Below are 25,359 nucleotides of genomic sequence, written 5' to 3' on the forward strand. Positions count from 1 at the left end.
ATGAAATAAGATCTCTTGTGAACCTCTTGTAAATAATGGAGAGAGATTATGGATTTACACCATGTTGGAACTAGATTTTATTCTGTTAGTTCATTTTAAAATGAAACATGCAAGAGAACAGAGAGCTCTACTGGTGAATTCTATGCCTCTCTATGTCTTTTTTCCACTTCCGGTTTATATGAAACATGTGACTACCACCAAAATAAAATGGAATGGGTTTTTAAGACATTAGTTCTGATATGCTCTATCATTGCCTAAGTACCTTAACAGCAACTTCCTTTTTAATGGAATTGTATTTTAATACAGCAAAATGACACGTAACTTCTAGTAGTAATAAATAAGTTATGCATAGCAAGACTAAATTCAGAATTAGTATATTGTGAAACAAAATACATTATAATAGTTGAAAGAAGAATTAATTACAGAGTTAGGATATAAACATTAATGCATCTCAGGCAGAAGCAAACAACAAAACCAAAGGAAAGAATTGTGGGACAAGTTCTTAAAAAGAAACAAAATTTACAGGTGGGAAAATGCATCCAAAGTGAGAGGATGATGATTTAATTCTTTGCAGAAGCTTTATGCATCTTAAATCCCACCAAAAAGTAGGGCATAAGAGATAATTCAGTTTGTACATATGTCATGGTTTAACCCCGGCCGGCAAATAAGCACCACACAGCTGCTCACTCACTCCCCCCCCACCCCCGATGGGATGGGGGAGATAATCAGAAAGGTAAAAGTGAGAAAACTCATGGGTTGAGATAAAGACAGTTTAATATGTAAAGCAAAAGCCGCACATGCAAGCAAAGCAAAACGAGGAATTCATTCACCACTTCCCATTGGCAGGCAGGTGTTCATCCATCTCCAGGAAAGCAGGGCTCCATCATGCAAAACAGTTATTTGGGAAGAAAAACACCATAACTCCAAATGTCCCCCCCTTCCTTCTTCCCCCAGCTTTATATGCTGAGTCTGTCTCCATATGGTATGGAATATCCCTTTGGTCAGTTGGGGTCAGCTGTCCCAGCTGTGTCCCCTCCCAACTTCTTGTGCACCCCCAGCCTATTCGCTGGTGGGGTGGTGTGAGAAGCAGAAAAGGCCTTGACTCTGTGTAAGCACTGTTCGGCAATAACTAAAACATCCCTGTGTTATCAACACTGTTTTCAGCACAAATCCAAAACATAGCCCCATATTAGCTACTGTGGAGAAAATTGACTCTATCCCAGCAAAAACCACCACAGTGTAGGTCTTGGGCTTGTAGTCTGGACAGAAGTGCATTTCACTGAGTGAACAAGCTCTCTCCACATCTTCATAATATCCTAATTACTATTCCACCACCACTCAGGCAAAGGATGCTTGCACAAATAGCAAAATTAGAAAAGTTTCCTCAAATCTTGAAGTGACAGAAATTCACAAGTATATAAACCCAGAACTGTTTGGAAATTTCATGACAAAATAGATCACTTGCAAAACTTTTCTAGGGAAGCATTACCCAGTCTTCCAATAAGTAAACAGCATATCTGGTAGACTGAAAGTTGACAGCAGAAAACCTAGGTATTAAAACCACACATATTCATCTGGACATTACCAATTCATTCAGACACCTACAGTACTGTTGTAAATTCCCTTGCACTTCCAATATGTAACCAAACACAACACATAACCAACCAACTTACCACTTTCATGAAAAACTCAACGTTATCTACATTAACATTCTCTATAAACACATTTACAGATACAATCTGTTATGTTGCATACAGGAAACTATGAAGCAGAGATGAAGTTTCTAATGTGATTTGAAATGAAAAATAAAAAGCATAAGCATTTTTTCTGGTTATACTTAAAAGTGCAAAGGAGATGGCTGTGGAAGCAAGGAGTGAACACATTTGGGTGATTTGGTATCAAGAAAATCCTCAAAGTTGTAAGCATATGGAGGAAGTCAGGCTGCTTATTGACTGACAATTCACTTCTAATTCACAGATTTAACTAGATCATACATCTCATCAAGAACAAAGCTGTCAGGTAGATGAGACTGCAAGACATTACAGTAGGTATATGAGGTTATGTTTAGGTGGAATTTTAAAATGGGATTTTAGAGACACTCTTACAGCTGTTTATATTATTTAATGAGAGCTAGGTGAGAAAAAAATTGGGAGGCATCTAGTAAAAAGAGAATACAAGAGCTTCTAAGAGTTCACCTAAACATTTTCCAAATAATCCCTACAAGTAGTACTGTCTTCATTAGGGAAGGGGTATGTTTTCCCCTCTCAAGCCTCTTTGAGAAAACAACTAGTTGCAGTAAATCTTTTTATTGGATGCAATATTCTAAACTTAAAATGTGTCATCCAGGAGTTTATATATGGTAGAAAAATTGTTTCTTTGGAAAGTTTTGATGAAGAAAAATTTAATTTCTATGAACACAAACTATAGACTAACATAATACTTCTGCAGAAACTTGTTAGAGTTTCCAGGATAAAGACTTGTCTGGAACATAATATATTTAAATGCAAAGTGCTTGGGGATATTAGGCAGTTCAGAGTGAACAACAGTTAGAGAGTCCAAAACTTTAATTTGTTATTGCTGTCTCAAAAAGGGTGAAGAACAGTTCTGAAGCTTGGCATACCAGTTTAAAATTTCATGTAATGGTTTGATCCAATATAACACTCACCACCCATAAAGGAAGCTATCCCACCCTTTCCTCCCACCAGTCCTAGCTGTTTGCAATCTTCTTTCTGCTGGCTCAGGCAGCACTTGCCTGACCCTGCACTGATCCGATTCAACACACTAAAGCAGCACTAATCTTATTCCCCTGACAATTCTGCCAGGTAAAAGTTGAATTGGCCCACAGAAGAATTGGACAAGTGACAGACTGCAGGAGCAGCCAGGAGCATGGGAAGGGAGAAGGAAACTTCTCCTTTCAACAGTGCAAGCTGTTACTTCAGTTCAGAAATAACATGCAGTCTTTAGCCTTAAGAAAGAATGAAGACATATATTAATAAACTCCTCATTATCTTCTTTGTAATCCCCATTTCTTATCTGTGACTGGGGGGGGGGACGACACACATGGACCAACAGCTAGGAAATATTTGGAAGTGAAGATCAAAGAATTCAGCTGTCAGATTAGCATACATAAGTTTTTCAGTTTCATGGCCTACTGGTATACTTTCAAAATAAAATCTCATTAATTAGCAGACAAATGTTATTCTCCTTCCTATGCAGCTTATGCAGTTTATTGGGGAAGATATGAAAGTATATCCCTGGGGAAGTATGGCTGAAAGTCTCTGAAATTATCAATTTCCTTTTTCCCCTTTGCCCAAGACACAACAATTAACTTCCCTAAAGCCATCAGTGACAATCCACATTGAAGAATACAGTATAAACTATATTTATATTTCAAGTCTTGCTTGAAACAATATTCCAGTCATGTCAGGAAATCCAGGGGGAAATATTCTGATAGAGAATTGCACATGAAAAATATTAGTTCCCTTTTCAAATCTGCTTTCACAGAAATTGAGCAATAACCTTACTACGGTGCACTTATGTAACTTCCAGAGAGAAACTAAAATGAATGTATATTTAAAATGATGAACTAATTAGAATTTGTGGGGAGGTCAGGGTCATGTTTCCAGTTTTGACAACAAGAGGACAAAGTTGTCAGTCTGAAATCAGCTTTATGAATATATTTTCAGTGTAAACTGATTTTCAAGTATAAGTTTGATATGTACTGGAAATGGTAAGAACAACTAAAGGTCTACATACAAATCACAAAAGTTCTGCCAAAATCTAGAGAAATAAAGGCAGTGCATCTCAGAAGAACAGCAAAATGAGTCTTGGTTTTCTTAGCTCCTTGCTTTTTCTCCTGTTACCTGCTGTGGCGACTTCATAGAAATAAAATCAAGGAAGAAGAGTAAATCTTTAGCAGCATAAACCAAATATGGCTATCATTAATCTTAGGCACCATTAACAAAATCCAAGAACTAAATATATTACTTACATTAACTTTCCATTTTTCTGATTTTGTATTTCCAGTATCCATTTTTATAGTTAAGCTTAGAACATAACTTTGTATCCTAATCACTAACATAAATCAAACATCATAGATGTCCTTAAATATTCAAAAAGGCTCTTAATGGGTACTAAGCATTTTAGATATAGAATCAGAGAAATGTAGGCCTGGAAGAGATTTCAAAAGGTCACCTAAGCCCATCTCTCTGCATATAGGCAATATGAAATATACTAAAGTCCATCCCTGAGAGAAGTTTGCTAAACCTCTTCTTAAAATATCTATAATGAAAATTTAACAACTCCCATGGGAAGCATATTTTAGTGTTTCACTACGCTTATAGTTGGAAAGCTTATCTTACCTATCTTTGCTACAAATATAGGCTAGTTCTGAGGATATTAAGAGAAATTTCCCAATTATAATGATCATGAAGTACTTCCAAGACTACCTAGAGAAGCCATTAAAATTTTCAAAGACATTCTGGTGTTTGATACGCATACAATTATTTAGTTATAAAACTGAAATCAGAATTTCTTTATATGGATTCAATTTAACTTTAAACTCTTAAATCAACAGGATGTAGATGTAAAGCTGATGTCAACTGACAATCCTGGATTACATGGTATACCTTCAAATTAATACTTAAAAACCCGGCACCAAAAAAAAAAATCACGTAATTTATATGAAAAATTTTCTTCCATTTTAAATGCAGGGATGGTGTTCTGTATTCTACTCCAATGCAAAGTCTTGACTTTGAACAAATTGCATAATCTCTTTCTCTCTCTATTTCATCTTTAAAAGGACAATAACATTCATATCAAAGGTTTTGTGAGGACTACTATATAGAAAATATTTTAAATGCTAACATGAGGAGTGAGTGCTGTTTGTTTACAGATTCACCAGATGATACAGAAGTATGGCATGTCTATAAGCAAATTTGACAGGAGACAAAGAACAAAAGAGCAAATAAGATACCACTTCTTCCAAAAAGATATTTTGGTACTGGCTTTTAAACTAATCTAAATTGATTTCTGTCTGCTGATAGTATCGCATTTCTGTTCATAAACAGTGCATGACATATGCTGAATTTAAGATAAAAATAGATTCATTTCAATATCAGATGAAGTACAAAAGCCACAGATGTGATACAGTCTGCAACTGTGTTAAAGATACCATAAAATTAAATTGCTCTATTTCAGTGCTTCCTGAAATCAGGTAATTTTGAATCCTGATTTCCAATTATTTAAAATGCTAACTTTAGAATAGTCAAGTTAAGATACAACAAAACTGAGATACCATTTCATGGTTCATTCAGTTGTGCACAAAATGGCAAATGTTATGTTCTCTCCTAAACGTTTCTACCTTGAACCAAATCTCATCTAAATTCAGGCTATATTTTTAAAGGTTTTAGCACAAACCATATTCACATCAAATGAATGTCCTGGTTTCCATATAAAACTTTTTCTACTATGATAACAAATTTCTTGTCATAGGATTTTTGCAATATTTTCCCTTGATCGTATTTAACAAATAAATAAATAATTCATTAAGATTTCAAATAGAATTAAAGTTTCACATTCTACATTATTTTCCCCAATTAAAAGTAATACTTATAAAACAAAAGATTTTTTTTTTAAAAAAAATCCAATATTGTTTCAGGCTTTCAGTCATGAAAACAATTACACTGCTTGGCTTTGGGAAATACCCTGCTTTTAGCCTTGTTATGCACCTGAGATGTGTGAAACTGTCTCAATTACAAATATAGTACAGAAGACCTAGGGCCTGATCCTGCAGTAGTTATAAACATCCTACAACAGCCATTTATCAGTGATAAAGAGTGAATATTGGAGATGCTAGATTCTGCTGGATCAGGCCTTAAGTGTAAGTGCATTATACAACACATAAGATGACATCTCAAAATAAAATACTGTGTTTTTATGTAATGCAGAAGTAACACATACAATTTACATATAGTAATAATTTATTCTGAAATGTTCATTTTAGTCTCTGTTGAAACATTGCCCATGTCTCATTAATAGAAGACCAGCTACTTCACCTCAAGTACTAGAATATATAACAAGTTACAGCATAGCAAAAAAATTCTACTTTAAGATAAAATCTAGTTCAGGTAAAATAATTTTGTTCAAGGTTTTACAGTTACACGGTTGTCCATTTTTTTGTGGAACACAAAGAAAGTGTAAATTGTTACACCATAACTATCTATGCACTTTATGTGACCACAGAAATGTTAATCATTACTTCAGAAAATGAACCATCAGTTCTATTCATGCAGAAAAGCAGTCTGGGAAAGCTTGTTTAACAGAAACCATAGTACTGTGAATTTCACAGCCACATGATTAATTATTGTGTTAGAAGGACTCACAAATAATAAATCTGAGTTACTTTTTTGCATAAATAATACCAATACTTCCCTGATGTGATTTAGTCAGTCTGTAATCCATAAACAGTTGATTAAGTAATATGACTGTATCATCTCTTTCTATAATGCTCATGATTTCAAGACAAGCAATGTTTAAATGATTATGGGATGGAATGCTAATTAAATGTGATAAACATACTGTACAAATATAATTGCATTAGCAATTTTATTCCAAGCTGTCAATTAGGCATCTCTTGAAAATATTACCGGTGAAGACAAAGTATACTATCAAATATGGTTTCCAGAACAAGGACCCTCTAACAAGAATCAAGCATATTTACAAAAGATAAAAACAACAAATAAAACCAACACCCAGTCTTTTAAAGTTTCATTTGAAACAAAATTTCTAAATAGCTGCTGTATATAAAACATCAATTGCATTTATTGTTTTAATGTACTTAAACAGAAGTCACCAGGTAAGAGCCAGAATGACTTTTAGGACTCTGAGTTCCGCCGGAGTCTGTATTTTCAGTCTTTGAGTCATGTTTCTTTGTGCTGTTATTTAGTGGTGTTGGTATTTGTGATGGCTGAGCAGAACTGTTGTCCACACTACTCTTCCTGGGACTTGGACTGTAATTGAAAGGAGTCACTCTTGCTGCAACAGTACCACTGGGGGAGATATGTTTGCTTGAGCTACTGGAACTGAATGGTGTATGCTCACTAACAGTACTTTCATTATTTTCTGGTGCAGGAACAGGATTATTCTGTACAGGTTTTGCTTCTGTTCCTTTCTTGTCTGGACTGTCTATCTGAAAGAAAGAGTTTGGACAATTTTCTAAACCAATGGAACCAATGGTACGAACAGGAACATTTCCATTCCCTGGATTTTGTTTTTCATTAATCTCTTTAGAATCTTTATCATTCACACTCCCTTTCTCTGAAACACTGTCAATAACAGGGGGAGTATTTCTAGTTGGGGATCTTCCAGATCGAGGTTTATTAATAGGGCAGTCCTCTATCCTCACCCACACATCCTCCGTCTTAGAGACAGCTGGTGCCATCTGATAAATTAGAGTTTTGGAATCAGAGTCATTTGTTGCACCTGAAGAAGAATACTGAGGATCATTCATTATTTGAGGAATTTCATTTTCTTTTATTTTTCTCCAAGTACCTTTTGCTGGTGCTTGACTTTCTTTACTTTGTTTGTGTCTAGAAACAGAACTTCCATGTTGCTTTTCATCTTCACTTTTTGCCTTTTCACTGGATTCTGAAGAAGCTGACAGAATTGAGGAAGAACTTCCAGTTCTTCGCCAAGTGCTTACACGAGGAAGTGATGAGGAATGCTTACTATGTTCACGCTTCCATGTTCCTGATCTATTGATTGGCAATCTAGATGGACTCTCAGAATGAGAACGAGCTATGTCATGATGTTTTGCTGGTCTGCCATCATATTCTACAGAAGGACTCAGATTAGGGGGTAAATTTTGCCAACCGCTAGTCTGGGCAGTTAAATGAGTGGATAAAGACACATCGGGAAGAGATGGACTTAAAACCGGAGTCTGCATTTGGGACCTAGTGGGAGAGCCTGGCCTGTAAGGAGACAGAGATTCAAATGAAGCAGACTCTTCTAATTTCTGTCTTAGAATTGGACTCGAAGCTTCTTTAATAAAAGTTGACTGACGAACCAGAACAGGTCTTTCAGATCTGTCAGATTCATTTCCGCTAGATTTTGTGGATGACATTCTGGATAGTTCAGCCTTTTTGTTTGATCCACCACTGTTGAGAATTTGGTTTAATCCTTTTGAAGCAGACTCACTTCTGGGAATGCCACTGGTACTCTTAGGTAAGGAAGTTTGCTTTGTAAGGTTTTGCTGGCTCATCTGCCTGCCTGGTGCTGTATATAACATTCTTCCTGAACTTGAAGATTTAATTGAAGCTGTACTAGGAGATGATGTCCTTGGCAACTGAGACAGTTTGTTGGGAGGACTTATGCCATTTCTTCCTGGGGAAATTGAATTTCGGCCTAGAGATTGCAGAGGCCTGCCTAATGGCTGCTGTTGAAGTCTAGAAGGAGTGGAGTCTCTAGATCCTGATCTAGAAGGTCCTTTACTTGATCCACTCTGTTGAGATGGTTGCCTAGTTACAGGAGCTGACTCAGGTTTCACTGATGACTTGACTCCTCTTGGAGAACTAATGGAACTTTGGCCTTCACTGGGACTCTTGGAATTTATATTTTTTAGTGGGGGACCTTTTTTGGAAACAGGACTAGTACTTGAGGAACTATTACGAACTCCTGGAATATGAATCATTGTCCTACCACGTGCAATTGAAGTCATACTTGTTTGTTGTGGTTGCTTTAACTGGCTTGAAACTTCTGACTTGGTCCAAGCTTTTCCTGTAATTATACTTTTATATACTTTTTTTCCTCCTTTGATTCCCTTATTTTCAGATTCTACTTTTTTAGACTCCAGTGTACTCTTCTCCCCTAGCTTAAGAATTCTTGGACCTTTATTACTAGTAAAAGGCTTTTCTTCTTGGTCTGGGGTAAGATGAAATGGTGACCCTAGAGAAATACCAGATTTTAATGAAAGGATAGAGTCAGAATCTGACGAAGCTTGTCTAGTCAGTGATGCAGCAGCTGCAGCTTGATGCAAGCTACTAACTATAGAATTTGCACCTTCTTGTATAGCTTTCCAATCAAAGCTCTCTGAATCAGGTGAAAAACCATGTTCTGAATCCGGCCTCTGTATCTCTCTCAAATCCAGTGTTAAATCTTCTGCCAATATATCACTCATATTTCTGAAACTATTTTTTTCACTTTCACTCTTTACTTTTGAGGGTTTTTTCTTTTTAGGCATAGCAGAACTAATGCATTCCTGCAACAGATCATCTTCTGAGTCAATACTAAGAGAACTCAGAGAGCTGTTTCTAGAAAAACATACAGGAGTATCTTCAACATGAAATGATTTAGGTGCATAACCAGAAGTCTGTGGTCTATTTGATTCTATCTGTGAATCAGGAGCCTCGGTTTGTTTTGCAGGTTCACTTTCTTTGTTGTTGTTTTCTTGATCAATATCACTGAGGGAACTAAGAGATGAATTGCAAGAAAAACATACAGGTGTGTTTTCAATAGCAAAATTCTGCATTTTCTCATCTGTAGCTGCTTCTCTGTCTGGAATATCTTTAGCTGACTGAGAGAAAGTTTTAGGTTGGCTTCTGCCTGGTGGGTATTTTTGACAAACTTGTGTCCTATTACTTGGTTGCTGATTTGAAGACTGTTCTGTATTAGTGCAGTCTTCAGTTTCTGTTTCCTTTGCTTTTCCTTTTTGCAATTCTGCCTTCTCCCTTGAAAGGTCAACATCATCATCATCAAAATCTAAAGAACTTAGAGAATCTTTTTGTGAAAAACAATAAGGAGTTCCCTCAATAGGCATGTAATGATGAGGGGAATCAAATGCAAAGCTTCCTTTTACACACTCTTCATTATTTGGAAGCTTGTCATTAAAATATCTTGAATTATTCTTAAGATTCTGTTTCTTTGTGTCTCTGTTCTCTGAATAGCTTCTTTCATTATTAATATAGCTTTTAGTCTCTGTGTTTTTTCTTACATGTGCTCTATATTCATTATTTTGGGGAATAGGCTTTACTGGTGATGTTGGCTTCTTTTCTTGTTCTGACTGATTTTTGTTACTTACAGATAAAGATGCTTGTTGAATTTGATCCATTATCTTCTTCACTCTGAAAGGTTTGTGACTTTTTCCTTTTGGCATTGCTGAGTTAATACATTCAGCCAGAATATCACCCTGTTCTGTTTTGTCATCATCCAGTCCTGGGGCAGTCCTAATTGAGCTTTTTGCTCTCCGAGAGTCATCTGTACTTATACCTTCTGTAGGAATGGTGTCTCTCTTTTCAAACTCCCCTGACTCTGCCCCTGTACCCACATTCTCTACATTGACCAACTCATTCGGTAGTGATTCTATTGTGAGGTCACTCAAAGATGTAGCTGTTGAAAAATGTATTGGTGTATCCTCAACAAAATATACCCGTGGCATATCATCTCCAGGTGTAAAACTCACACGCTTTTGGGATTGCAATCCAGTTTGTGAAGGCAAAAGTTTGCAAACTGGCAGTTGGCTTGGCTTTCTGGTTACAGTAGGAGGTATTTTTGAAGCAGATGCTTGAGAAGGCTTTTTGGTTTTACATGAAGATTTTGTTGGCATTGCAGAAATAATACATTCTTCCAATATTTCAATATCATCATCTTCAGAATCATCTGCTTCAGTAGGCTTCTCTGCTTTCTTCTCTTCGTTATCCTTTGTATCATCTGGCTGTTCAGGTTCTGCTTCATTTCCATGTTCATTTTCATGTACAGGAGGCATTATTCTTAACTCTACATCTTTCTGTATGAATGGTTCATCAAGACTCAGACCACTTAGGCTAGAAGAGCAAGAAAATCCATCCGGTGTACTTTCTGTGGCAAAATGTAATAATGTATCAGCATCTGGCAGTACCTGAACTCTTTGAACAGCTTCATTTATAGCTATCTGTCTAGGACCAGACTCTCTCTTTTCTGCATTAGGTACTTTGCCTTTAGCTACTTCCCTCTTTACTTGAGCTCCTTGAGCAGGGGGTGGAGTTTTACTTCTGCTTGGAGGCATTGTTTGTCCAGGGCTGTCTGGAAGATCACTGGGACTTATAATACCACTTACCATTCCACTGCAAGGCTCACTTTGAACTGAACTAGCAATTGAATGGCTTTCAAAACTATCCAGAGAACTTACAGAAGTACATCTGCTAAACATGAGTGGAGTCTCCTGCACATAATGTTCTGGAGGACTTTTAGGAGTGTGTGCACCACTCTTTGAGGGAGATTTGGCACCTGAAGAAAATTCAACAGTTTTATGTCTAGAAGTGTCAGAAGGAGATAAACTAGGAGTCTGAAGTCTACTAGATTTTGTTCTGATGTGCTGAAATGCTGATGCAACTTCACTTACTTCACCTTCTGCAGACAGGATCCCATTGTTTTCCTTTAGCTCTGCTATCTGTAATGTGTTATTAGCATCTGTCACATGTGTGGATTGATCATGTCCTATTTCATCTTCAGCTGATGACAAAGATGACAAAGAGCTACACCTTGAAAAACATATTGGTGTATCTTCCACACAATAAGTTTGTATAGTTTCTTGATTAATAGAGGGAGTCTTACAGGAGGCAGTTTTTTGAGCATGACTGCTTCTACTCTGTGCAGAACTTGGGTGAAGCTGATTCTGTCTCTCTGAACTACCTGAAGGGGTTGATATGTTCCCATAGCTTGAGGAAATATGGTCAGTTTTAGTGCTTTGCACTGATGAACTGTTTGAAAAAGTAAAAGATGGCTTCTGAGAAGAGGGAGGAACTTCTGTTGAATATTTTAGACTATAATCAATAGGCTGATCAACATGATGTTCCTCTTCATTGTATTTTATGCTATAATTGGTTGGTCTATCTTCTTCCTCTTTGTGTTGTTCCTTAGAGTAGCGTTCACTATAGTTGGTTAGCTTATCACTGTCATAATCATCAACCTGGCACAAGGACTGGTTTGCTTTCTGATTCATTCCAAGAGTTGAGCCTACTCTGCTCTGCTCTGAACCATTGGATCCTCTTGATCTAAAAGAAGAAACACACTCTTGTTGTCCAAAAGGTGACTGAAATTTCATGTGCTTATCATCTCCATTTTCAGTGTACGTGGAATAAGTTGCATTTTGGCTCCTTAACTGCCTTTGTTCATTTTGTTTTATTTCATCATCTATTATATGTTTAGGCCTTGCCCATCTTTCATTGTGAGAGGGACTTTGCCTTCCAGAATTTAACTGTTCATCCGAATATTTAAGACTATAATTAATAGGAGTGTCTAGCTCTTCATCATTGTCATCCATATGATTTGCAGTATGTATTTTATGTGCCAAGTCAGCTGGGTATTGACCATAACTACAAAATTTACTTTCATCATCTTCTGAGTAAGATTCAATGGAAGGTTTCATTTGGCCTCTTTTACCATAGCCATCACTGCTGCTGACACTATTTAAACTATCATTTGAAGCTCTCTTGTATTCCATTTTTGTATAAAGCATAGGACATGTCCTGTTTGGATTCTCAGATTTAGGAAAGTATGTATTTGAGTGAGTATGGGCAGTAGCTGTTCTTTTTGGGACATTTCTGTCTTCTGTCAAACAGTGCATTTCAGAAGTGGAACAAGAACTTCTGTCTTCTTGTGGAATATGCATGCTTGCTACTTCTTCCATAACTTTGGCAATCTGAGCTGTAGCAGTAATCTGCATTCTTATTCTCTTAGAGGAGTTCCCAGTATTCTCTGTAGCTGGATGATAGCTATTTAAAACTACTGCTCCATCCCTATCAAGACTTCTGTCTTTCTCAGACTGAGAGTTTTCTATGTTTCCTCTACTAGAGGAAGAGGACCCAGGCAATACTGTGGCATTTAAATATGGTGAAAGTACAGTCATATGACCAGTATTAACACTCTCTGATCTGCAAATCCCATCATCATGTTGACTGGAATCTAAAACATACTCATTGTATATATTTTGCTTATGTCTCTGCTTATTATGGTGAGATGCTTTTGGGCTTAAATTATCTATGTTGTCAAAAGTCTCTGATAAATGCTGAGCATCTAATTCTGCTTCCAGTGCCTTTTGTTTTCTAACATGAAGAGATGGTAAGCTTGATCCTGGAGACATAATGTTGGCATCCTTATATTTTGCTGGCCTATTTGCCATCAGGTTTCTTAGAGCCGCAGCACTGCCCATTGCTATCATTTTGTGTTTTGAGTGAATGAGATTTTTCAGCATGCTCACTGCTCCCATGTCCCACAGTGCCTCCTGATCTTTTACATTTCGTGCAGAAAGATTCCACAGGGTCCCACATGCATTACTGACTATTGTCAAACTGTGTGACTTCAAATGCTGTAACAAGGTTTGTAAGCAGCTGTTCTCTCGCAAGATTTGCCTGGTATTGAGAGATTGAAAACAAAAATCAGTAAGTGGCAATTCAAAAGGATAAGAGACAAAGCAAAACAAAAACCTATTATGCTATAGGCAAGTTTAATCCATAGTAAGGATAATTATGAATTCTTCAGTGCAAATTTATCTTATTTTTTCCTCGAGTTTTCATCTGAATGTTAATCAAATCCTATACAAATATGAACAGTTTGCTCCCACACTATCCTCTCCATATAAATCATTCCAGGTGGTTTCCTATGGCTGATAATAACTTATGAATTTCCTCTCTCTTTCTAGGAAAAGCTTTTAGTACAATTCATCATTTAATAAGTAGCAGATATATTAATCCTTTTGCATATTCCTGTTATATAAATTAAATACTTGCCTTATGAAATCCATTAAAAAAATGAATGCTTAATTACTATACTTAAAACATGCATTCATATTAAGACTTGGTCATACAAACCATTAAATATACTTTTGGTACCACTACTGGTTCTCAGAAAAATAGAATGTATATTCACCTGTGGTCCTCATTAGTAGCAATTAAGCTAGAAACATTTCTTAATATTCCTCCTCCACTTTCTATGATGGCTAAAGTGTTTGTTTGGCTCCGGTATGTCAATGTACCAACCAGAAATGCAAGAGCACCATCAACAGCACATATATCACCTTTGTTCTCAGTACAGTGTGCTGACAAATTCCATAAGGCACTCAAAACACTTTTTAGGGTGGATTCCTAGGAGAATAATAAAATGACAGAATTAGAGTGTTTTCAACTACTGATCATAAGCCCTCAGAAGTATGTAAATTAGCTTCAAGGAGGTAGTGACAAACTTGTTTTTCTAGCTCTCATGTATGCAAAGATAGCTTTGAAAATGTGAACCAAGAAAAACCTAAAGAAATAATTCCTGCTGAACCTGAATACAGTCTAAAAATACAGCTCAGAGACACAAACTGCTTCACTTATTCTAATCCAGATTTTCAAATAACAGAATTCATTAACCATGGAATTTAGCTTTCTTCCAGTTCACTGCAGAGTTTGATTTTTGATTGGCATTAAATCTCTACCATGTTGTATATTGGTGACCAATGTTTTGCTTTCTATTTTACTGCATATGCTGCTATTTCTCTAGCTTTGTTTCACAAATGAGAATTAAGTGTGATTCAGGCTCTGCTTTCTGTGCTGATAAACTAGAGGCAAGCAGCAGTGCACACATAACTACTTCTGTTTGCTTCTCTCTCCTTTCCTCAGCTATGGATTTGGTATTGCTTGCCAGAAAGTTTCAGAAGTATGCGCCACAATACTTGTCAGATGCCATTACAGTAAAACATTTGTAGGTTTGCTGGCAGGGGGCACTGGGATGGAATATAATCCAGTTCGGATATCAAGTAGACATCTCTAGAATGACAAATTCACAAAATCAGAAGATGGTTTTATTAAAACTGCAAAATTATAAAAAAGGCTATTGGAACAGCACAGTTCATGAAACTGAAGAGTGAAAGCTATCAACCTTTGTAAATAAAATTACAGAAACACTAGTAGTTCTTAGATGTCATTGCTACATTGTGATCTGCTGCCCAGTTAACTCAAAGCAATTCTCTTCTTCAAAGGAAAGTACATGAAACACTGCAAATATTTGACTAACTGCTTATGTAAAAAAAGGATAACAATATTTGTATTTTGTGTAAAATGAATGCAATCTCTCAAAAATTTATCTCATAATCATTTATATATGATACCTTCTTAACTTCTAAAGCACATTCCATCAATGCTTTCACACTTCCAACTTCACGTAGAGTCTTTTTACTATTTACATCTGCTCGCCAGGACAAGTTCCTCAAAACACTTGCAATGACCTGCAAAACATGGAAGAAAAATAATGTATCTCAAAATAGCTACTTAGTAGGTTATCAGCATTTCCTCCTGGATTTCTGGAACACTATAGAATTCATTAACAGTGGTGATGTTCAGCTGCTGAACTAGCTTTTTTGCTGAAATTCACTATTTGTTCTGTTGCCAGCTAGACTGCCCTAAGATTTCAGTATGAAGTTTGATTAAAGGTACTGGCTTCTGTGTATAAAATAAATAAAGATTTGAAAGCAGGTTCCCTACTTTCCATACTGGCTGAAAAATGGGACCAAAACCTCAGATTTGTGCTCTACTCTGATGTCTGCTGTAGACTTATGCAGTCTCAGGAGAGATTTATATAATCTTTTTCCCTAGCTTTTTCACTTGTAAAATTGGACAATCATACTAACCTGTCCTTCAGAGGTATGGTATGATTACCTTTATTAATGTTTATCAAGCTCTTTGAATACACTGTGTCTATAGTTATCCATCAAAAATGGATAGCCATTCAGCCCAGTTTCTAGTCCTTCGCAGCAGCTAGACTGAGATGCTTCAAAGTGCAACTGTCAAGACAGTGCAGTCATTAAATATTTAACTCCATCCATTTATGGGCAGCTGTAAGCATGTATATTCCTCATAAAACATATCTGATGATAGACTACTGTTATCAATGGATGTTCTCATTATCACTGTGTTGAGTTTGTGTGTGCTGGGGGATTTATGGTAGTGGGAGAGGGGGCTACAGACGTGGCTCCTGTGAGAAGCTTCTAGAAGCTCCCCCAGCTCCAAGTCAGACCCACCTCTGGCCAAGGCCGAGCTAATTAGCCATGGTCTCTGTGCCTCTGTGATAACATATTTAAGAAGGGGGATCTGGGAGGAGGAGGAATTGTGAGAGAAATACTTCTGCAAACATCAAGGTGAGTGGAAGAAAGGAGGAGGAGTGGGGAAGGTGCACCAGAGCAGACACTCCCATGCAGCCTGTGGTGAGAGGGCAGGGCCAACCCTCTGCAGCCCATGGAAGTCCACAGTGGAGCAGATGCCCTCCTGCAGACCATATAGGACCCCACGCCAGAGCTGGTGGCTGTGCCCAAAGAAGGCCGGGACGCTGAGGGAAGCCTGCGCTGTAGCAGTCTGTTGCTGGGAGGACTGCAACCCTGTCCTGGTTTTGGCCAGGATAGAGTTAACTTTCTGTGGGCTGAGAGGGAGCACAGCTGAAGGGCTGGGTCCTGATCGATCGTTGGACCATTCCATGTCATGTGATGTCAAAGCTCAGCATACAGGCGGGTGCACCCATGTTCTCTGGATCATCTGGGTGAGGTTCTCTGGTGCGGTCAGATCGCTGCTGGGGACAGGCTCTGTACCGGTCGCTGTTTGGTGAGCCACTACGGCATTTTAACCCATTTTGGACTACTATCATTACTGTTGTTTTTGCTAGTATTTTTTTTTATTCAACCTACAAATTTCTTCTTTTGTCCCTCCCCTATTTCATCGGCGGGGAGGTGGAGCAGGGAGTAAACAACTGGCCATGTGGCAATTTGCTACCGGCTGAGTTCAAACCGCAATAGTTTCTGGTGCCCAATGTGGGGCACGACGTTTGAGATAATGGCAGAACGGGTAACAATGGTGATTGCTTGGCTCCTTAAGATTTTATCACCTAATTTGCATTATGTATTTCCCATGCTATTGCTCACAGTCAGTGAGAGTTGGGTTAATATATTGTTTTTGCTGTACTATGTGATGCTCATCTATGATGGGGGGCTGTCATTGGCCCTGGGGCTATTTACAGTTGTGTTTGATGAATTCAGGAATTTCAGATACCTTTGGAATGTTGATATTAACATGGTCATCTTACTGCTAGGAGCTAGTGTGTTCCTGCATGTGGTTCAGGTTTTGTTCAGGGTTAAGCAACTATTTAAGAGTACCACCTGGAAACCTACCCCAAGATTGGAGAATTATGAGTGGCTGGGGGTGTGGAGTAGCATGGGCAAGTACCTAGAACAGTGGGCACCTCCGGTGTATTGGAACTTCAGTCCTGCACAGGTGCAGAATCCTGAAGAACTAGTAAAATATATGGAAAAAGTATGTTGTCACCCGAGTAATTCCAGAGAGGCACAGCTCACTGCAACATGCTGGGGCCTGGCCCACGCTTACCAAGTGCTATTAAACAGTGTTCAGCACCCTCAAGAGGAAGAGAAGGGCTCTGGATCTGGTAACAAAGTAACAGACAGTGCAACCACTCAAAGTCCACAACAGAGACTGCAGCCACTGCAACCCCGACCACAGGCACTGCAGCTGAACCAGAGAACCAACCCATGACAGTGTCAGTTGCTCCCATACAGAAGAAGAAATACACAAGAAAATCCCCTCCCAGTGTACAGGGTGATGATGAACCAGGCCCATCACGAGAACAGGAGGAGGAGGCAGAGCCAGTGATAGTCACCCGATCCTTATCCCTGAGCGGGTTGCGAGACATGCGAAAAGATTTCAGCTGCCATCCAGGTGAGCAACTCGTTACCTGGCTGCTCCGATGCTGGGATAACGGGGCCTGGAGCGTGGAATTAGAGGGTAGGGAGGCCAGGCAGCTGGGATCCCTGTCTAGGGAAGGGGGCATTGACAAAGCCATTGGAAAGAAGACACAAAATCTCAGTCTCTGGAGGCGACTCCTGTCAAGTGTGAGGGAGAGGTATCCCTTCAAGGAAGATTTTGTATGTCATCCCAGTAAGTGGACCACTATGGAGAGAGGCATTCAATACTTGAGGGAGCTAGCTGTGCAGGAGATGGTTTACTATGACCCAGATGATGCACAGCTACCCACAGATCCAGATGAAGTCCAATGCACCCGGCCCATGTGGAGGAAGTTTGTACGGAGCACACCCTCATCATATGCCAGTGCATTAGCAGTAATGGACTGGAGAGACGAAGAGGGACCAACAGGGGATGAACTGGCTCGCCAACTACGACAATAGGAAGAAAGTCTCTCTTCCTCCCTTGTCGCGGCTGTGGAGGATCTCAGCTATTAGGAGCAGTCGTTTCTCTACTTGAGAGAACCGGTACACACCACGGGGGAAGCTGTGGCATCGCCTGTGTGACTATGGAGAAGACATGAAGAAATGGGATGGAAAACCTACCTACCTCCTAGAAGAGCGGGTATGTGAGTTGGAAGAAGGAACAAGTACAAAACGGGGTTCTTTTAGGAGAAATGCTGCTCCGGTTTCCAGTAATCAAGTGCCCAGAGCAGAAAGGTCGACTTTACTCATGATCCTATGAGAAGAACTTCTGACGTATATTCACAAGAAGTGAGTGATCAAGATGAGGCTGAAACCCGTGCACACCACACTAACCCATTTGTCGTTAGCGGGTATTATGATCAACATTAGAGGGGCCCTGCCTCCAGCCAGGTGGAGGACAGGGACAATCGAGTTTATTGGCCCGTGTGGATTTGATGGCCTGGCACGTCTGACCCAAACAGTATAAGGCTCTAGTGGACACTGGTACTAAATGCACCCTAATGCCATCAAATGTTAAAGGGGCAGAACCCATTTGTATTTCAGGAGTGACAGGGGGGTCTCAACAGTTCACTGTATTGGAGGCCGAGGTTAGCCCAAGTGGAGAAGAGTGGGAAAAACACCCCATTGTGACTGGCCCAGACGCTCCATGTATTCTTGGCATAGATTATCTCAGGAGAGGGTACTTCAAGGACCCAAAAGGGTATTGATGGGCTTTTGGTATAGCTGCCTTGAAAACAGAAGGAATTAAACAGCTGTCTGTGTTACCTGGTCTCTCAGAGGATCCTTCTGTTGTGGGATTGCTGAGGGTCAAAGAACAACGGGTGCCAATTGCCGCCACAACAGTGCACCGACGGCAATACCGCACCAATCGAGACGCTGTAATCCCTATCCATAAACTGATTCGTCAGCTAGAGAGCCAAGGAGTCATCAGCAAGACACACTCCCCCTTGAACAGCCACATATGGCCAGTGCGAAAGTGTAATGGACAGTGGAGATTGAAAGTAAACTATTGTGGCCTGAATGAAGTCACGCCACTGCTGAGTGCTGCCATGCCAGACCTGCTAGAACTTCACTATGAGCTAGAGTTGAAGGCAGCCAAGTGGTACGCCACGAATGATATTGCCAATGCATTTCTCTCCATCCCTCTGGCAGCAGAATGCAGGCCACAGTTTGCTTTTACCTGGAGGGGTGTCCAATACACCTGGAATCGACTGCCCCAGGGGTGGAAACACAGCCCCACCATTTGCCATGGACTGATCCAGACTGCACTGGAACAGGAGGAAGCCCCAGAACACTTACAGTACATTGATGACATCATTGTATGGGGTTAATACAGCAGCACATGTTTTTGAGAAAGGGGACAAAATAATCCAAATCCTTCTGAGAGCCGGGTTTGCCATAAAGCGGGGTAAGGTCAAGGGACCTGCACAAGAGATTCAGTTATTAGGAGTAAAGTGGTAAGATTGACGTCGTCAGATTCCAGTGGAGGTGATTAATAAAACAACAGCTATGTCCCCACCGACTAACGAAAAGGAAACACAAGCTTTCTTGGGTGTTGTGGGTTTCTGGAGACTGCACATTCCAAATTACAGTCAGATTGTAAGCCCCCTCTATCCAGTGACTCGGAAAAAAAATGATTTTATATGGGGCCCGGAGCAGTAACAAGCTTTTGAACAAATTAAACAGGAAATAGTTCATGCAGTAGCCCCCGGGCCAGTTCGGACAGGACAAGATGTTAAAAATGTGCTCTACACTGCAGCCAGGGAGAATGGCCCTACCTGGAGTCTCTGGGGTTTTGGAGTCAGGGATATGGAGGACCTGAGGCACACTATACTTCAATCAAAAAAGAGATACTGGCAGCATGTGAAGGGGTTCGAGCTGCTTCAGAGGTGATTGGGACTGAAGCACAGCTCCTCCTGGCACCCCGATTGCCGGTGCTGGGCTGGATGTTCAAAGGGAGGGTCCCCTCTACACACCATGCAGCCGATGCCACGTGGAGTAAATGGGTCGCATTAATCACACAACGGGCTCTAATAGGGAGCCCGAGACGTCCAGGAATTCTGAAAGTGATTACAAATTGGCCAAAAGGCAAAGAATTTGGAATGGCAACAGAGGAAGAGGTAACACGTGCTCAGGAGGCCCCACCATATAATAAACTACCAGAAAATGAGAAGCCATATGCCCTGTTTACCGACGGGTCCTGTCGCATTGTGGGGAAACATCAAAGGTGGAAGGCAGCTGTGTGGAGCCCCACATGACGGGTTGCTGAAGCTGCTGAAGGAGAAGGTGAATCAAGTCAGTTTGCAGAGGTGAAAGCCATCCAGCTGGCCTTAGATTCTGCTGAGCGAGAAAGGTGGCCAGTGCTCTACCTCTCTACTGACTCATGGATGGTGGCAAATGCCCTGTGGGGGTGGTTACAGCAGTGGAAATGGAGCAACTGGCAGCACAGAGGCAAACCCATCTGGGCTGCTGAATTATGGCAAGATATTGCTGCTCGGGTAGAGAATCTGGTTGTGAAAGTACGCCATGTAGACGCTCATGTACCCAAGAGCTGGGCCACTGAAGAACATCAGAACAACCAACAGGCAGATCAGGCTGCCAAGATTAAGGTGGCTCAAGTGGATCTGGACTGGCAACATAAGGGTGAACAATTTATGGCTCGCTGGGCCCATGACTCCTCAGGCCATCAGGGAAGGGATGTAACATATAGATGGGCTCGTGACCGAGGGGTGGACTTAACCATGGATGCTATTGCACAGGTAATCCATGAATGTGAAACATGTGCTATGATCAAGCAAGACAAGTGGTTAAAGCCCATTTGGTATGGAGGACGATGGTTACAAATAAATATGGGGAGGCCTGGCAGAATGATTATATCACGCTCCCACAAACTCGGCATGGCAAACACTATGTGCTTACAATGGTGGAAGCGGCCACAGGTTGGTTGGAAACTCATGCTGTGCCCCATGCCACTGCCTGGAACAACATTTTAGGCCTTGAGAAGAAAGTCTTATGGCGACATGGCACGCCAGAAAGGATTGAGTCAGATAATGGGACACATTTCCGAAACAACCTCATAGATGCCTGGGCCAAAGAACATGGCATTGAGTGGATATATCACATTCCCTACCATGCACCAGCCTCTGGGAAAATTGAGCGATACAATGGGTTGCTGAAAACTACACTGAGAGCAATGGGTGGTGGAACTTTCAAACACTGGGATGGGCATTTAGCAAAAGCCACCTGGTTAGTCAATACCAGAGGATCTGCCAACCAGGCTGGCCCTGCCCAGTCAAACCTTCTATGTACTGTAGATGGGGATAAAGTCTCTGTAGTCAAACAGACTGTCCTACTCTGTTTGACTGGTAAATTAGTGTTGGTGATGGTGGTGTTCAAATTAAATTTGTGTTCTTTTTCTTCCTGAATGGAGTCTGGCTTTTGCCTGTGACCATAATGGCTGAGTCGTCCCTCTCTGTCCCTTGTCTCAATTCCCAGGGCTTTCATTGTGTTTTCTACTCCCCATCCCTGAGAGGGAAGGAGTGAGTGAGCAGCTGCCTCGTGGTCAGCTGCCCTCTGGGCTTAAACCATGACAGTCACAAAAGTGTATAACCTTGCTAGGTTATGTGATAAAAGATCATCTTCACACCCTCAAAAGAGCTCAGAAAGGCAATGGCAGGTGGGGGACCCAAACGATACCATGACCCAGCTCCTCCCAGACCCATCACAGGAGCCAGCAACCGGTCTTCTGCAGCCATCTGCAGAAGCCCAGAGGAGCACAGGGATGCACAATGGCAGGCAGAAACCCAAATTAAGGACTCAGAGGAAGGGACACCCCATCCAAGACACTCTCAAGGCTGGTCCAGGAGAGCAATCAGCCCCCTTATCCAGGTGTGAAACCCATCAAGGTGAGTGCTCTCCGAAGCATCTTTCAGACTGAGAGGAGTTACTGCCCTGGGGTAAAGGACACATTATGGGATGCAAGGGAAGACCATTTATGGTCTTATTATGACTTATTATGGGATGTTTAGAGGAGGAGCCGAGGGAGGGGAAAATGAGAAGTTTAGGTGATTTGGGGAGAAACAAGTGTAGGAAAATAGTGAAATGATGGGATAAGTGGGGCTGCATATAAATAGTTTGCTGGTTGGTATGCTTGTCTGGCTACACTCTGCACTTGATCTATCTTATGCATCTTCTTCTTCCTGCATCTGTCCTATCTTCTTATTAAATTCCTTTCTAACTCTAACTTTCTAACTCCCTGGGTGAGGGTCATAGGTGCCTGTGTGTCTGTGGTGACAGTAACAGGAGCGAGTACAGGTCTGTACCAGCAACTGAAGTAGGGCTGGGGTCTCAGAGGCTCTTATGTCCAGGTGCCAGCAACTGGGGAGACTGGGATACAGGAGACAGCTACTGGGCAGAGTGAGTGTCTGAGCCCAGCTGCTGGAGGGATCCACCCTGTGCATATGCATATATATAGTCTCACTACTGGATCTCCATCCTGCTCAACCAGAGAGGGGAGCATAATGAGGCTGTTGCTGTGCTTGTGGGAGTGTTCTGCGTGTCCGTCTGTGATTTTTGTGGCCAGCCGTGTACCTACATATATATATGTGGTGTATATGTGTCCTCTGTGTGTGTGTGTGCCTACCAGGAATACATTTTCAGCCTCACTACTGGTTGGATATGGGGGCAATGGAGGTGCAACAGCCTCGCCTCCGTTGGGATATCGGATTTGGCCCTCCCTAAGAAAGTTTTTAAAAATATTACTGAACTATTGGTCTTGACATTTAATAGTTAATTTAAATTTGTTGTTTTTCATTTCAATGATAAAAATGAGTAACTGGCACAATTTACCTGTGTTACATCATTCCTTATGTTGTTTTACTTCCCATGTCCTCATTTACTTACCACCAAAACAGTCTGTCTTTCAAAACTTATAATAGTCTTTCAATATAAACATCTTCCAATGTTTAAAATACCTTATTTTACCTATCTCAAATATTTTCTGCATTTTTTTGATCATTAGTGGATCAGAAATTAAAAAAAAAATTAATCTATTGCAAATTATTCTTTGCTTTTTAAACACTAACTCCATATTGAGCAGAGGCTTTTGTTGACTTGTCACTACAGTGATTTCAAGCTCTTGTTTAAAATGAACTGCAACCATTCAGAAAAGTAGTAATGCGTATGAACAGTTGCATTTACTTCTTCCAACATACAGTATTTTCCATTTAAATAATGAATTGCCTGTGCTGCTTAATTTAAAGTTTTATACACTTCTGGACTTCCTCACAGTTCTTTTTAATATTGATAAATCTAAATAATTACACAACACTGGCACTCTGCAGTTGACTTCCTTTTCAAGAGTACTAAATATGCTTAATATTTGTCCTAATAACAAATCAGAGACTGTACCCAGTATCCTTTATTGTAATTTTAACTGTTTTCTCAACCATAACTACTTAGTTTCTCAACTAGTAGGGAAATTCTTTTTGTCAACAGTGTCTTAAGAATTCCAGCCAGAGTCAGCTTCACCAGGAGCCCAACTTAAATGCCTCTGTGCAAATTCAGGTAGCATGGGGAATAAACAAGAGGAGCTAGAGATGTGCGCACACCTGCAGGGCTATGATCTTATTGGCATCATGGAGATGTGATGGGATGGGATGGCTCCTATGACTGGGGTGTTGTAATGGAAGGATACAGGATCTTTAGGAAGGACAGGCAGGGGAGATGAGGAGTGGAGGGTCGCCTTCTATGTCAGTGGCCAGCTGGAATGCATGGAGCTTTGCCTGCGGATGGATGAGGAGCTGACCAAGAGCTTATCAGTCAGGATTAAAGAGAAGGCAGGGACAGGTGATGTTATAGTGGGGGTCACCCCACTATAGTGGGGGCCACCCAACCAGGAAGAACAATCGGACAAGACCCTCTGTAGACAGATAGGAGTAGCCTCACGTTCACAAGCCCTGGTCCTCATGGGGGACTTCAACCACCCCGATATCTGTTGGAGGGACAACACAGCAGCAGGGCATAAGCAGTCCAGGAGGTCTCTGGAATGCTAGAGGAGCCAATGAGGAGAGGTGCTATGCTGGACCTTGTTCTCACCAACAAGGAGGGGCTGGTGGGGAGTGTGAAGCTCAAGGGCAGCCTTGGCTGCAGTGACCATGAAAAGGTGGAGATCAAGATTCTTAGGGCAGTGAGGAGGGTGCACAGCAAGCTTGCTACCCTGGACTTCAGGACAGCAGACTTTGGCCTCTTCAGGAATATTGCTTGGCAGTGTAACATGGGATAAGGCCCTGGAGGGAAGAGGGGCCCAAGAAAGCTGGCTAACATTCAAGGATCACATCCTCCAAGCTCAGGAGAGATGCATCCTGACAAAGAGGAAGTCAGGTAAGACCACCAGGCAGCATGCATGGATGAGCAAGGAGCTCCTGGACAAGCTCAAGCATAAAAAGGAAGCCTACAGAGGGTGGGTGCAAGGACAGGTAGCCTGGGAGGGATACAGAGAAATTGTCCGAGCATGCAGGGATCAGGTTAGGAAACCCAAAGCCCTGATAGAATTCAATTTGTCCAGGGACATGAAGGGTAATAAACAAAGATTTTACAGGTATGTTGGTGATAAAAGGAAGACTAGGGAAAATGTGGGTCCTCCCCAGAAGGAAAAGGGAGACTTGGTCATCCAGGATATGGAGAAGGCTGAGGCACTGTGAGAGACGAGAAACCAGGCCTGTGAGAAACTAAGAAAAGCAGCCTGAGAAAGCAAAAGTTGAGGCTGATCAAAGAAATGCCTCAAACACTCGCAAGACAAAACTATGAGTCACAGGGTGCATTCTGTGGAGGTCGAAGCTGATAAGGCTGCCCCAATAACACAAGATGCAGCTGGAGGAGGGAGCCCTGTGGAGACAGGACGGCTCTGCTCTGGTGCACCTGGCCAAAACTTCAAGGGCCATCTGTCCGGTGAATGACCTTTGCTTCATTATCCACGAAATGCATATTAAAGTTAACACCCCTCAATATGCTAACGAGGGCTAACGTGATCATGCTAATTACATCATCCCATGAAACACCTTACCCCTCCCCGTACATGGGATACGTAGGTATGTGGGTCAACCTAGGGGACGGACCCAAGGAAA

General features: G+C 40.8%; 1 protein-coding gene across 1 annotated transcript in view; it reads right to left on the reverse strand.

Moving 5' to 3' along the window:
• Positions 1–360: 360 nt before the first annotated feature.
• The window catches only part of LOC141917655 (adenomatous polyposis coli protein-like), a 124,521-nt gene continuing 99,522 nt past the window's right edge, over positions 361–25,359 (reverse strand). The window contains exons 14-16 of the mRNA XM_074811017.1: positions 15,119–15,235; positions 13,900–14,114; positions 361–13,382 (exon numbers count right to left, since the gene is read on the reverse strand). Of these exons, the coding sequence (XP_074667118.1) occupies positions 6,839–13,382; positions 13,900–14,114; positions 15,119–15,235 (6,876 nt within the window). The 3' untranslated portion in view covers positions 361–6,838. The remainder of the gene's footprint in view (positions 13,383–13,899; positions 14,115–15,118; positions 15,236–25,359) is intronic.

Source organism: Strix aluco, chromosome W (assembly GCF_031877795.1).
Source record: "Strix aluco isolate bStrAlu1 chromosome W, bStrAlu1.hap1, whole genome shotgun sequence".
In the NCBI taxonomy this organism is placed as follows: Eukaryota; Metazoa; Chordata; class Aves; order Strigiformes; family Strigidae; genus Strix; species Strix aluco.